Below are 16266 nucleotides of genomic sequence, written 5' to 3' on the forward strand. Positions count from 1 at the left end.
TAGTTGAACGATCTTCAGAAGATTCAACATCGAATGAAAAACCTCATGTGTAAGAAGTTGTGAAGAAAAGAATGAGGAGAGACATCAATTTTGGGGAGAACTATAAAAGAATATTCTTCCCATGAAGTAGAAGTTTGCTTAAAGGTATCCTACGAGGAAGATGATGTTGAGGTAACTAAACCATCTTATAAGCAGTTGTTCAGAATTAGTGCTAAGTTGGTTGAAGAAAATGATAAATTTAAAAAACTCAAATTATACCTTAAGAATCATTTAGGGTTTCTTAAAGAAATAAATAAATCTTAAGCTATAAATAACTAAAATTAGAAACTCAAAATAAACATGTGAGGCTTGTGTCTCTTTGAAAAAAGAAGTAATTGAATTGTATGAAACCCTGGGTAAGTTTACCCTAGGGAAATAAAAATTTAACTTGATCCTATGACATTAAAATCCTTCCTTAAACAAAAATAAATTAGGATTCAAATCAGATAGAAAACATTGTAAAGGTTTAGTTCACAAGAAAAAGAATCACCTAGTTTTGAAATTCGATGTCTCTCAAGAACAAAAGCTCTTAAGTTCGAGAGTTCAACCTACTAAAAACTCTTAAGTTTATTGGATACTCTCAAGAATATATCTTAGGGAGAGGATTAAGTCTTTTACTTTTTTACCAAACCTCTATAACTTCTGGTGTTATCTCTCTATCCCTTAACTCTTTAATTTCTACATTTTACTTTTTGTTGCTTATTTCTAAAGCTTTTCTAAAAATATCTTCAAACTTTGAATTTGATCCTAAAAGTTTTTCAAACTACAGTTTTTCTTAACACACAATTAACCCCCCCCCCTCCTGTGTGTGGAGTCATATGTCCAACATAATCTTAAATAGAAAATGCTTTTACACGAACCGACCTCTGAACCAAATGAGATTTTACACAAGCTAATCTTAAACCAACTGAGCTTTTACACCTGAATGATCTCAGGAACGAAGATGAGATTTTACACAGGCTAGTCTTGAATCGGCAGAGCTTTTACATCGAACTAAGCTCAAGAACTATTGTGGAGATTTTAATGGTTCATCTTCATGAACAAAAATAGAGCTTTTCTTCTAGAAGAAACTCATGAACCAAACAGAGACTTCCTAAAAAAATCCTCTAAACCAAACAAGAGCTTTTAATAGTTTAGCTTGAAACAAAAAAATTTCTTACAAGAAGATACTTCACTCAAGAGATAATAAACTCCTGATAAATTACAAATATTCCCTCACCAAAAATATTGATCATCACTTAAGCACAAGAACTCTCTCAAAGAATTAAGACAAAATATATGTGAGAAACATGAGAGATTTATAGAAAAATATGAGAAAGTGAGAAAGTAGGATCAAAGATCATTTTTTGAGTGAATTAAAATGTTATAGAATCTTTCTATTTATAGGCCAAAGCATTGTTTAAAATTTGAAATAATACATGGGTGAAATAATTGCCATAACCGATTAAGCCAATCGGTTAATTGCTGAAGGCATAAATGGAATATTTTGTTTTTTAGTCATTACCAATCATTAAGAGATTTGTTTCAATCAGTTTTGAACATTACAAAGCAAAATAACCGATTAGAAGATTATGGATAATCAATTATCCAATTGTAAAGCATCTCCTCATTGACCAGAAAATTTCCTAATTGATAAGTTGGGCCTTGAAACATTTTTAGGTGGTTTTAAAAAATAAATAGAGGTTTCTCAAAGGTTTTATGTGTTTGTGTGTGCATGTGATTTTGAATTAATAACTCGATAAGTGCTTTTATGTCTTTACATGACATTGGTCGCTCAGACAAACACGACCAGACAAGCTTTCACACTTCCTCTCTTTCATAACTCCAAAGCATCAACTCTTGACATAATTATATTGAATTTACCATCACACGAGAACCTTGAATCTTCTATCTTAATGAGGCTTTATATATCTTCAAATTGGTTACCATTATCAAAGAGTTAAGAGACCAAACCACTGATAGATCTTGAAACACAAGTCTTCACTTGAACATCGTCAGATATCAGGTATTAACTTCACAAGAGCATCTTCAAAAGGATAGTTTGATAAAACATATTTATCATCTTTGACCTCTTGAGAAATATTCAAGAGATAATGTCTACATTGGATATCGTTATATATTAAGTGTTGCCATCATGAAAATTAAACAGTTTTGCTACCAACAAACTTCACCAATTTGGGTCATCTTGACAATACTTGTAAGAACATATATCCAAAAGAAGAGATGTAAATTTTTTATAAAAAAAACAGTGTTCTAGTTCAAAAGAGAACAACAACTATGAAGTTGAGATTTATACAAAGCCCAAACCATCTAAAGGGGAGTTGACTTATATGGAGAGGTATAGAGAGAAACAAAATGGACATGAAAGTGGTGAGGATCAAAGTGGTGAGGACAATAAATCAAGTGAAGACTCTATGAATGGCATATACTTTGAAGACAATGAAGAAAAGAGAATGCATGAATTAGACGAAGACCTTGATGAATGGTTTAATTTATAGGGGATGAAGGTGTGTCTAGAAGGGAGAATGTTGATGGTGCTGATACAAGTCAACCAACCAACCATAGGTTTACCATGTAAGAGATGGATATGGAACATGTCATTAAAGAAGATTACATGATAGATGAGCTTGATAGTGGTGCAAATGAAGATAGTTGTGATGACAAGTCTGTGTTCATTAGGTTCAACAAAGAGGAAACACTTACAAAAGATTTCACATTCAAGGTTGGAATGGAATTTTCCTCTTTGAATCAATTTAAAAAGGTTGCACTAGAACATAATGTTTTGAGTGGTATAGAGGTAAGATTTGCCAAAAATGACGCCAATAGGTGTAGGGTTATTCCTAAGAACAAAAAAAAATTTGACTACACAGTACTTTGCAATAGAGTCTTAAGAACTACAACACTTAAGATCAAAACTTTGTTTCATAAACAGAAGCGTGGAACATAGTTCTTCAAAAAGAATGTCAATATTGATTGGATTGATAGGATGATAGTAGACAAGTTAAAGAATAATAATAAGATGAATTTAAATGAAGTTGTAGCAAATGTAAGCTTGAGTTTTGCTATTGAGATCACTGGTTGTAGGGCTTTCAAAGCTAGAAAGATGGCTAGACAAGTTGTTGAAGGGGATGCAAGCAAAAAAATATAGTTTGTTATGGTCATGTGATGTTGTTCTAAGGAGGGCTTCTCAATGCAACACATTCAAATTAAACCTAAGCAGACAAGGACCTGGGTTGCAACCAAGATTTGAAAATTATTACATGTATTTTGATAGGACAAATAAGGCATTGACACAGGCTTGTAGATTATTCATAAGATTAGATGGTTATCACCTAAAGAACAAATATGTTGGAACAAATATACCAATGATCAGTATCTGCCTATTGCATTTGGGGTTGTAGAAACTAAAACCAAGGACTCTCTGAGCTGATTCATTAAAATATTACTTGAAGACATTGGTGAAAGTAGGTGGTGCTTTATTTTTTATCAGCATAAGGTATGCATATTTATCTATGGTTATTGTTGTATTTAATGTCAAATTTGTTTACTGAAAAGTTGGCCACATTGTATGTAGGGGCTTGTGCAAGTTTTTGAGGAGGAATATCTTGCATATGAGCAAAGATTTTCTTTAAGGTATTTATATGCTAACTTCAAAAAGAAGTTTGGAGGGGTACATTATTTAGAGAACTCATGATGGTTGCAACAAAGACGACCTACTATGAAGCACATGATGCAAAGATGATGCAAATTATGTACTATATTATGTAGCATCATAACATCAAACTAATGTACTATTTTGTGTACCTTGAAAACATCTGTGTTTTAATTATATGTTATCTTGTTTGGTTTAAGTTTCATGAAAGGTTCTAAATTAAGCCAAATTAAGACAAGATAAAGTAGTTTATAAACAATCTTACCATGCCAAAATTTTAGACAGGGCCAAATTGCCCTTGTTATAATGCAAAATTTCCAGAAATCCAAATGTTACTACGCTAAAATGTTAACAGTTGTTTGATAGAAAACTAACTTTTCATTAACACAACAAAACTAATACGTATATTTCCATAAAATACATTTCATTAACAATTACATTTCACAACAAAATACACATTAAATATTAAGGAAACTAAAAAACAAAACATTTTCAATTTTCTAAAAAATTCTTCTGCTTTCAGTTTGGTCTTTAGATTCTTGTTCTTCTTCTTTGTATCCTCATGCAATTGTTTCAAATATCCCATAGCTTCCAAGTTTGAGTTTAAACTGCTCCCATCTTCATTCCCAGTTTTTTCTCGAATATCTTCATCCCAAATGAACAAGTCACACGTCTCATCACTCTTTCAAAAGGGACATCTCCAAAACAACCTTCATTTATTTGGCCCATTCTTGCATTGGTACGAAACGATTCTACTAAGACATTCACATAAATGTCCAGCTCGAGATTTTACAAAGAAGAAGAAGAAAAAAAATGAAATACCTTTGATTGAGTTTGTCTTCAAAGGAGCCATTGAAGCGAGCTGGTTTTGGCACTATTGAAGGGAGTTGGTTTTCTGCAACAAAAAAAAAAAACCAATGAACTCACGTTGAGAAAATGATAGTTTAGGATAAAAATGGAGGAAATTCAACCTATTTATCCACATATGTTAGAGTATAAATTTTAAATTAGATTAAAATAAAAAAACAATTAATAAGTTATCTGCATTCGTTAGTCTCACTTGATGTCAGGGACCAAATATTTGGAAAAAAAATTTGAGGGATTAAAAATATATATATATATATATATATATATATATATATATATATATATATATATATATATATATATATATATATATATATATGACGACTCAAGTGAGAACATTTGGTTATTATGAGAAATGAGAAAAATGAATCACGACGGTTGAATTTTGATTTGTTGATTTTAATGGACTGGATTGGTTTCTCTTTCTATGATCCTTAATGTCTCACTTGATTTGTTGATTTTAAATTAACATAGAAAGAGAAACCAATTCAGTTCATTAAAATAAACAAATCAAAATTTAATGATCGTGATTCGTTACTCTTATTTCTCATAATAATCAAGTGTTCTCACTTGAGTCGTCCCTATATATATATATATATATATATATATATATATATATATATATATATATATATATATATATGAGGAGGTTTATATTTACTCCAAGAGTAAATTATTATAACTTACTCCAAATCTATACCATTGATTCTTTTCAATCTAGTGGTTAAAAATAATAAGTAATTAAATATGGAGAGAGAAAACGGTTACTTATTATTTTTAACCATTAGATTGTGAAGAATCAATGGTCTAGATTTGAAGTAAGTTATAATAACTTACTCCTGGAGTAAATATAACCTCCTATATATATATATATATATATATATATATATATATATATATATATATATATATATATATATATATATATATATATATATATATATATATATATATATATATATATATATATATATATAGGGGACAACTCAAGTGAGAACACTTGGTTATTATGAGAAATGACAACAATGAATCACGACCATTAAATTTTAATTTTGTTGATTTTAATGGATTGGATTGGTTTCTCTTTCTATGATTCCTAATATTTATTTTAAATCAATATAGAAAGAGAAACCAATCCAGTCCATTAAAATCAACAAAATCAAAATTTAATGGTCGAGATTCATTGTTCTCATTTCTCATAATAACCAAGTGTTCTCACTTGAGTCGTCCCCATATATATAGGGGACGTATCAAATGAGAACTTTGGCTATTATGAGAACTGAGAAATTTTAATAATAACCGTATGATTTAAAATCAATGCCTTAGATTTCACTCAAATTTTAAAAGACAATAATTAATATATAGATTCTGATTTAAATACATATCACATAAATACATATCTGAGCATTGATTTTAAATCATACGGTTGTTATTAAAAGTTCTCATTTTAATAATAGCCAAAGTTCTCATTTGATACGTCCGCATATATATATATATATATATATATATATATATATATATATATATATATATATATATATATATATATATATATATATATATATATATATATATATATATATGTGTGTGTGTGTGTGTGAGAGCACTTGGTTATTATGAGAAATGAGAACAATGAATCATGACCATTAAATTTTGATTTGTTGATTTTAATGGACTGGATTGGTTTCTCTTTTTATGATCCCTAATATTTATTTTAAATCAACATTGAAAGAGAAACCAATCCAGTCCATTAAAATCACAAAATCAAAATTTAATGGTCTTGATTCATTGTTCTCATTTCTCATAATAACCAAGTGTTCTCACTTGAGTCGTCCCCTATATATATATATATATATATATATATATATATATATATATATATATATATATATATATATATATATATATATATATATATATATATATATATATATATATATATACATATATATAAAGAGAGAGATAATCTTACTCCAAGAGTAAGTTATCAAAACTTACTCCTAATCATAACTATTGATTCTTCTCAATCTAATGGTTAAAATTAATAAGTAATTAAATGTCGAGGGAGAAAAATAATACTCATTAAATTTAACCATTAGATTGAGAAGAATCAATGGTGATGATGAGGAGTAAGCCTTGATAACTTACTCTTGGAGTAAGAATATCCCTCCTTTATAACATTGATTTATACACAACTCCTAATATTATATTAGAGGAACAACTAATGCATTATATTATTATTATTATTATTAAAACTAAATTACTATTAATTACATATGTTTCTCTTAAGTATTTAATCCAATAACCAATCATGAATGATCAATTAGTCAATCGTCCAACCATTTCATTTCATATGTTACAAACTAAAAAAACAGAAAATCAACAACATATTTTGACTATAGATAGACCACTGTCATGCGGACATCCAAAAAGCACGCTATATTTTCCTTTCTAGAATACCCATTTAGCTGGTATTCAAATTTCCATCCATGAATTTAAAAATAGCAAAATGAAATCTAAGACAGTAAAAATCCTAACTCAACAAAACAATCGTTACATTTTTCTCTTTTGAAAGGTAATAAATCTAACAAATATAAACCCCCACAATTTCTCCCACATAATTTCTAACCGGGGCTCTCGCACAACACGAGTCCCCAATTTTCCACCATGCGTACATTCCTTTTCTTCATCGTTCTCCTCTTCTTCTCCTCCTCCGTCATCTCCACCGTCTCCGCCCACGAAACACCAACAACAACACCCGCTACTCCATCCACACAACAGCCTTCCACGCCATCTAAAAAAGGCCGTGGTCGCCGCCGTCGCAATGCAGCCAAATTCTTCGGCTTCGTTCGTGCAAACCGCACAATGTATCTATACAACCAAACCGAATTAGCCAAGGAGTTCATGCACGCGCACAACTGGGTGAGAAAGGAGTACAAGCTCCCACCTTTAGCATGGAGCGAAAACCTCGCGAGCTTCGCGAGGAAGTATCTCATGGAAAGGTATGATGATTGTAAACTGGTTCATTCTACTGCGAATTACGGGGAGAATATGTTCTGGGGGAAGAAACTGCACTGGACACCTTCTGATGCGGTTTATTACTGGTACAAGGAGAAGGATTCGTTCGATTTCAACACGTTGAAGTGCGCGCCGCCGCCGAAGCTTTGCGAACATTTTACGCAGATTGTTTGGAGAGATTCTTCGCATGTTGGATGTGCATTGCAGCATTGCAAGAACGTTGGCACTGGGATGCTTATCGCGTGTGAGTATGATCCGCCGGGTAATTTTGTAAACGAGAATCCTCTCGTTCATACTACTTAATCAAATCATGCCCCTAATATCAAACTAAGAGACATGAATTGTTGTTGTCTTAGTTTGTTTGAGAGATTAAGGAGAATCTAATTATTATTATTTGTGACTCATGTTGTTTGTGTTTTTAATGTAAATTATAATAAATTACATTGCGTATATTATGTATATGCTTCCTTTTATGTGTTGTTTTTTTGTAATCTTGTTAATTTGGTTGTACTCTAGTTGCCCTGGCAAATTGTACATAATTTGTATAATTGGTTTGGTGTTTTTGAGATACAATATACAAGTTAATTAGTTCAAACATTCTTAAGGAATATAGATAACATCTTCCATTTTTAATGGTTGTCGTATGCTTTTAATAATTCATGTTTCTTGTAATGGGGTAAAGATGTCCTTAATTGTTGGGACCTAAAAGTTCAATGCAAATATATATAAAAATAATAATTTAAATTTTTCTTTTAACTTTTTGAAAGTTTTATATGTATTCATTTCAAACGGGTATATATTCATAACATTTACTATTAAAAACAGATAGCCACCATTATGAAGAGAAATTGAAATGATATATAAAGATTTAAATAATAAATTGAATTAAATAAATTAGAATATCATTTTATTAATAAAAAATACAAATAAAATTGCACATTATACATCTAATAAAATAATAGACGCAAAAAAATAAAACAATTGGACGGATATAATTCTAATTGTGACTGAAAAGACTTGAAAGAGTATAACTCATAACTCATTCACTCCAAAAGTGTCTAAAAAAATACTATAGGACAAATTATAAGAACATCATATGGTAGGTCATGGGTCGTTTGATCCGATCCACCTTGCCAAAGGCATGAGTTGTCTATCCAAAAACTATATTATTAAAATGACAACTACACTAATACATACGAGGACAATTATCCCTGAAAGAGTTGATATTTACCACTTTTCTAAGGAAAAAAAAATCAATCTTCATATTTTTGGGAAAGAACGAGTCTTCCAACTCCCATGCCATAGCCTGGTTGTTAAGATTGATTTGGTTCTTCACTCATAATTTGGCTCATGGATCGTGGCTACAAATATCCCAACCCTTAAGGTTGAGAGGAGGGTCATTCAATATTTTCAAGATATTCCTATATTAGCAAACTAAAGGATTTCGCCAGGTACATCGTCAGTGATCCATTCTATTGTACTTTTGCAAGTACAATCGACGCTCATTGTGAGGTCTCGATAAAATTGATACTAGAGTCTCAAGTTCAACGTATGAGACATTATTGTCGGTGGCGAATATGACGATACTATTGTTGGTGGCAACTACGAAACAATGATGAAGAAGGCGACGATAATGAGGAAGAAAAAATAAGAGGGCAACAAAAATTCAATATAAAGAAACTTCTTGATATAACCTCTTCTGTGTGACAGCGAAGACAACGTGAAGATGAGATCGAGATAGTCTATTTCACCGTGAATTTCACCTTTCTATTAATTTCAAGTAAGTTGGTTTAACTTGCTTTGTTTATGTATGGTTTTATTTTTAAACCCTTAACGTGTCTTGAACCTTGGAAATTAAATTTTGTTTGCTTATGGAAAGTAATCCATAAGAAGCTAGGTTTGCAACTATAACTTTACGAGAAAGAATAAAAAGAATCTTATATGTTGTGAAAATATGATAGAATAATTTTAAAAACTTCAAAAGAATTATTTAGAGTTCAATCATATTAAGGAATTTGATGTGTGAGGACAAAAAACAATCTCAACCAAAATAAACGGACTTCCGAAAAAATAACTCTCTATATAATTATTTACTTGTATTTTTAGTAAACAATCACGAGTTTAGTTCACTTAAGAGATTAAGTTGATAAATCTCAAGGACAAGTTGGGCGGAAAATTACAATAAAAAGCGTTTGTGATTTAAACTTATACATTTGAATATCGATAAACTAAATGTGAACTTTAATTGAAATAAGCTTTAGAAGAATAAAACAGACAATAAACGAAATGAATGACATTAAGTAAATGTTTTGGATTAAAATGACTTAAAAGAGAATTTAAATAACGGATACAGACTCATTCATTTTCTCACAAATTGTTTCTCTTGGTGACTTAGATACTTTAGTTCTATAGAGAATACTTGATAAATTTTGCAACCTCGATTTCATGCATGAGCCTGCTTTATATACTACTACAATGATAATTGTCAACAACGGATATTTCCTTGAGAAGTCAGCACATATCCCCTTACATGTGTTTCAGACTTCCAATTTTCTTTCGCGCGTCTTCGTTGTTTAAAAATGCTGCAAACCATTCGTCGTGTTTGATAGCTGCTTTTGAACCCCATAAATGCATGTATAAAGAGTTTCTTATTAGCTTCTATCGTATTGTCGAGACATCGTTGGCTTAACTGACTCTTAGACTAAAATACGCTAGGTCTTAAACATCTGGTGAACATGTTGAACTTGACCCGTTGTAGAAGGTTTGATTTAAGTAACCCTTTTCAAAATCCTGGACATGTTTTTAAGACAGAGTGGTCCTAATCTTGTGGATTTGTTCCTCAGACTCTTCCAAACCAAATCTAGCATATTAGTCAAATCTTCTTGGTTGACGTGACTAGTGTGTCGAAGATTGGGTCTCTTCATACTTAGTCATTTTTCAAATGTGGTTAATACCAGTCTATGGCGAATCCTTTAGCTAGAATTTTTAGGCAAACAAATGCCTCCCTAAAAATGTAACTTTCAATCATATGTTTGAAATGGAAAAGTGTGGCGTTTTTAGTAACTGCTAGACATTATTCACAATAGCATGTACATGACATAGTCATCATGACCACTTTTCACCAAATTATTACGTCACAGACGTGCGTGCAGATTTTCATCATTATTCTGATTTCCTAGGACATTCATGAGACACAAATTTAAAATCAAATTAAAAGATCTCATTTAATTTTAGTTTCTCCCAAAAAAAACTTAAATGCCATATGTCAATTCTAAGATGCCACTTGTCCGAATTCTTTTAGAAGGTGACTGAAAAGTTTTTCCTCTTTGTGGCCATATATACGTCCCTTCTTTATTTCTTGCTCTTTTCTATATCTTCTTCTTTTTTAGATCTCTTGAAAAAAATTCTACATCTTTCATTCTTTCAATAAGCTTTCTTTCTCAAAAGTTTCTCAAGAAATAACAATGGCTTCCGATTCCATGACAAAATGCCAACCATACATTCCACCTGCTGCTGAACTCAACAGTCTCATCCTCAGAGATGGTCTTACTTACATGCATGAGCCTCCAATGCGATATGAATACACTGCTCTCTGGTTTTTCAGGTGTTGATCCCTTGCTCCCTTGTTGGTACTGTTCACACTTTTATGGGGCCTTTACCCATATCCACTAAGAAACCATCAAATTTTGAGAGCTTTTTCCTAGTTTCTCATTGGGAAAACCTCTAGTGTTTAAAAATGAACCTTTTGACCTGAGCTTCATGATAAACCACATGTTTTGTTCATCTTCTTCGACCAACAACTCTTACGTCACTTAGTTAGATAAGGTTTAACATAAGAAGGAAAAAATATGGAAAGACTTGGGTATCTTTGGTATGATACAACTTTCTAAGATTTCTCCTAAATATAACTCACACATGTTGGTCACTGCTATTTGCTTATGGGAATCTTCGACCAACACATTTCAACTATTATATGGAATGATTACCCCCACGATATTTGACATAGCAACAGTTGTGGGTCTTCGACCGACTAGGAAAATTTTCAAACCCACTCTGATAACTAAAACCAAACCTATCTTCACCTTGTCTCACCCTAGTTATAGTACTTTCATCTAAGACCATCATGCTTCGATTGACCATGTAGGCACCCAGGAAGATATATCCTTCCTTACTTATTAGATATCTCACTTTATTTTTTTCTCGAGTTACCTTTAAGTAGCTATGAAGTTTCTTCATTTGGCTACTCAGATCCATGAGAAAAGAAATGTATGTTTGAGTAAATTAATCATGTGCAGTCTGTGTAATTCCTTGGGGATTTCCTCCTGTGACCTCAAGCCACGGGAAGATCCTGAGAACTACAAAGAGCACCTCAGGTAAACCTCTTATCCAAGGGAACTACAAAGAGGAAGATTGTATCAATGATGATTGTATACCGCAGAGAAGGGAATACCTCGGCAAAATTCCTTGACCTCACTATGTTGGGCTTTTGGGACTTAGAAAATGTTAGGGGCATCCCCAACAAGATTTTTCCCCTCATAATCATAGCTACGATTGGACAGTTTGACTTGTCCCGGATCCCTACCAATGGTGCAGTTCCCGCGGTATCATATACTCTGAGATATTTGAAAAATGGGACTTGGCCGAAGCAGACTTCTACCATAAGAAGGCTCTTACCTCCAAGCTTTTAATGGGACCACTACTCGTCTGTGAGGGTACATAGATTTTCTACTTTTCGTGGTTTATGGTAGAGACATTGAATGTAAATACCTAATTTATTGTTATTTCTTGCACGAGTGATTACAACTGCATTTTAGGACGATCCTTTGTAGCCATATTGGATGTTGTCACCTCGCCAGTGCATCTCAAGATGAAGTATCACAATCTGCAGGGAAAATCAAGCGCAATTAGTGTTGATTTAGAAGGGGAGAAAAGAATATACCAAGCCTTTCAAAAATATCAAGGAGAATGAGCATATATGGACATTAACATTGCTCCCCTCACCAGAAAACTTAACAGAAAAGGAATTTGTCGTCCAAAAAGTGGTTGAAAAGGCCATAATAAGCGAATAAATAAGCTGCGGCCACCTCCCCTAGTTATATTTCCTATTATTCAACCATACCAAATATTATGCTTAAATAATTTACTGTTTGTATGCATATATCATGACTATGCATAGCAACAGGGAAATTTGGGTACGACCAAAGATATTGATGCCCAACACACATAAAGTTAGGGAGGTTGTCGAAGATACTTTGTACATCCTACTAACACAATCAATTCCCCACAAAATTCAGGGGTGTTGTCGAAGACGATTTATACATTAGGCTAAAGCAACCAATTCTTGTTATAAAGTTAAGGGTGTTGTCGGAGACGCTTTGTACGTTTATATAAAGCAATTGATTCCCCACATAAAGTCAAGGGTGCTGTCAGAGAGGCTTTGTTCGTCCGACTAAAGCAATCAATCATCCACAGGAAATAACAACTTATCCCCGTATGGAAGTTAGTCACTCTGGATGTTATCGTGGGTGGGCCATGTGTCTACCTCTGACCAAGATTTATCTGGTAAGGGGAAAGGGAACCAACCCTAGACCGGAAACAACCCTAGTGACTTCCGATAAACTTCAAGTGAAGACCTCGTAAGATCATAAAGATCTGAAGCTATGCACTCATGATCATACCAAATGCCTCAAAACAGGTACCAAAAATAATAAACTCTTATTTCGTTCTTCATTACCAAAGTAGCACCCAGTAAAATTTCGGGGAAAGACTTTGTAAAGTCGCAAAAATTCAAAGCTATGTACTGAGGATCACACAAAAACACCTTAAACTTGAAAAAAATTATTTCTTTCGATAAGGAAATAATTTATGTATACTTTTACATGATAATGTGCTATCAAATAAGTGCCACACACACACACACACACACACACACACATATATATATATATATATATATATATATATATATATATATATATATATATATATATATGTAGCAACCTGCCTAAAAATTTATAACTTAGAGAGTCGCCACCTATTCTGAAGGGCGAATAGGAAACCCTACGCAGTATAGAGATCAGGGTAAGATACTAAATTCAGGTCGAGGGAAGGTGTTAGGCACCCTCAACCCTTTCCTAAAGGCTAACATTTAAAGATATAGGTTTATGGCAAGGTTTATAGCTAAGGAATTGAATAGGGGAAAGATTGAGATTTTAGGGAGGGGACTCGCCTTGTTGCCAAGTGCCTACGTACCTCCTTATGGAGGATCAGAGTCTACGTAGTTCGGGGAAGGGTTGTACGCCTTAGAATTGAATTAGATTTGTTATGGTTGGAAATTGTTTTAAAGGCTTTTTGAATGGCCTATCGCAGTTCTGAATGAGGATGAAAATCCGTAGTTTGATATTGATGTTTTGAAAGGTTTGAAAAGTGTTTTGAGGTTTGGGCGTGCAACCCTGATTTTAATTTGTTACCATTAATCGCGATGATCAATAGGTTTGATCACCATAATTAACAGATTAATAAAAGCATTGCTAATTATTCTAATCGATTGATTCGATTATCACCGTTAGCAAATTGATGTGTTTTATTTATCTCATTTTATCGTTACCCCTCATAATCAATAGACTTGATTACAAATAATAACGAATTTGATAAAGAGGAAATGCTAATCATTGTAACCAATAGCTTTGGTTAAAACCATTTAGCAAAAATGAGTTTAATTGAATTATATTATTTTAATTTATAGGATTTGATTAATCAAATTAATCGATTATTAATCATCGCGACCAATAAATTTAGTCGAAACGAATAATAATTTAAATCCTAATATTTGGCCAAGGGCCAATGGGATTGAGCGAACCCTAATGGATAAATAAACCTTTTTAGGGTTTTTGTGATTTTTTAATTAAATCAATTAAAACTATTAAATCGGATAGTCGAAATGATTAAAATAATCGGGAAAATTCTAATTATAACCTTAATCTTAATTTTATCATTTAAAACTTGAATTAGAATAAATTAATTTAATAATTCGATAAATAAATTAAATACATAATTAAGAATACTAAGTGTAAATAATTATAAATCAAATCAAGAACCTGGTTTTGATTGTATGTGCCTGGATTAAATGTCCATGGTATGCACCTTCAGTCCTGGTGCGTCGGATTAGCTCTTGATGAGATCAAAGGGTTGTGATATGAAGACGCATGGTAGATCTCCCTGCAAGAACGCGCATGGAATCTGGAAATAAATTGATCCAAAAAAATAGAGGTGGGAGCGAGGATCGAACCTGCGTCCCATGGATCACTAAGTGCGCTCTTGGCCAACCCAACTAACCACTTCACTTGTTCAATATACGCGCTGAGAGAGTAATATATAAAAACAAAGCAATGGAATTTCGAATGCAAAAACACGCGCCCAGCCATCTTCCCCGTTGCTTTTTTCTGAAAAATACCAGGACCTTTAGCAACGTTTATGGTGTGTAGCCATAGACCTGCAAATTTCAAAATCGAGATATACACAATATAAATCAATGACGAGGAAATGGTTCGATTCGTTATGCTCCGCTGAGTTTGATGGTACCGCTTTGTTGGTTCAATTTTGTCTGGAATTAAAACCCCCAATTCGAAGCTTTACCAACCTAACGATGGTGGATCTTCATGCACACACCTAAACTCCAATTAAAGTATACAGGAACGTCGCAAACACTCTAACTAACATAAATATACAATCAAAATTAGTTTACAGTGAGTAATTCAACGAAAACGAAATTGAAAAAAAAACACCTAAACCGTGAGCCATTGAACCATGATTCTGAATGCTTGGATCGTGGATGATGAATGGGATAGCTCCAGAAAACACCCAGGGATTGATTGGAATACTCAAAACGCCCTGAATCGACCTTTAATTCCCAAAACGATTTTACCTTTTTCTTGGTTTTTTTTTGGTATTCGGTTAATGTTTTTGGAGGCCAGCCCCTGCAGATTTTTTTTTCCGCCCCAGCCTCCCCTTTTGGTTTCTTTGTTGTTAGTTTATATAAGAGAAACTAGTCAGAGACCCGTGCTTCCGCACGGGTGATTTTTTCCTAGTGTAGTAATTTTGTAATGATATGAATAATATAAATAAAAGGAATTATAAGCAATATGCATAATTAAAATGAATTATTTTATTTGAATAGAGTTAGAGTTTTATTGATTGCTCTGTTATACTCCCAATTCTTTGAAAACCTAATATACATAGGAATTGTTTTGAAATTTGAAAATAAATACTTTAGTTTTCAAATAAAAGTTATTATTGTTTAAAATAAAATAGGCATTGTATTGAAATTGGCCCTTAAGATTAAACATTATTATCTTATTCATGTGCTAATTTTGTGTGTAATAAAGAACCATATAAAAAAGGACATGTGAGTTGGAGAAAAAATAAAATTTTAACAAATGCAAATGTAAAATTTTAAATATAAATAAAAAATATGAAATAATTTACTTAATTGTAAATTTAACAATAATATAATTATATATAAAACAATGATCCACAAAAAAATATTTAAGATAGGTTAAGAACACAATAGCAAAATTGGGTCAGATAATTTAATAATTGACGGTCCAACAACAATTAAAAGAAAATGATATACTCCACTATGGTTTAATTATAAATGAAAAATGATCATATAAATTTAATTATATTAAATA

At 32.2% G+C, this 16266-nt stretch overlaps 1 protein-coding gene across 1 annotated transcript; it reads left to right on the forward strand.

The window, feature by feature from the left end:
• The first annotated feature begins 7113 nt into the window (after window positions 1–7113).
• LOC131635372 (pathogenesis-related protein PRB1-3-like) lies at window positions 7114–8156 on the forward strand. Its single transcript, XM_058905987.1, has one exon. It carries the CDS (start codon window positions 7226–7228, stop codon window positions 7877–7879), a length of 654 nt encoding a protein of 217 aa, XP_058761970.1. The 5' UTR covers window positions 7114–7225; the 3' UTR covers window positions 7880–8156.
• The last annotated feature ends 8110 nt before the right edge of the window (window positions 8157–16266 follow it).

The sequence above is a fragment of the Vicia villosa genome, unplaced genomic scaffold, assembly GCF_029867415.1.
Source record: "Vicia villosa cultivar HV-30 ecotype Madison, WI unplaced genomic scaffold, Vvil1.0 ctg.001471F_1_1, whole genome shotgun sequence".
NCBI classification, from domain to species: domain Eukaryota; kingdom Viridiplantae; phylum Streptophyta; class Magnoliopsida; order Fabales; family Fabaceae; genus Vicia; species Vicia villosa.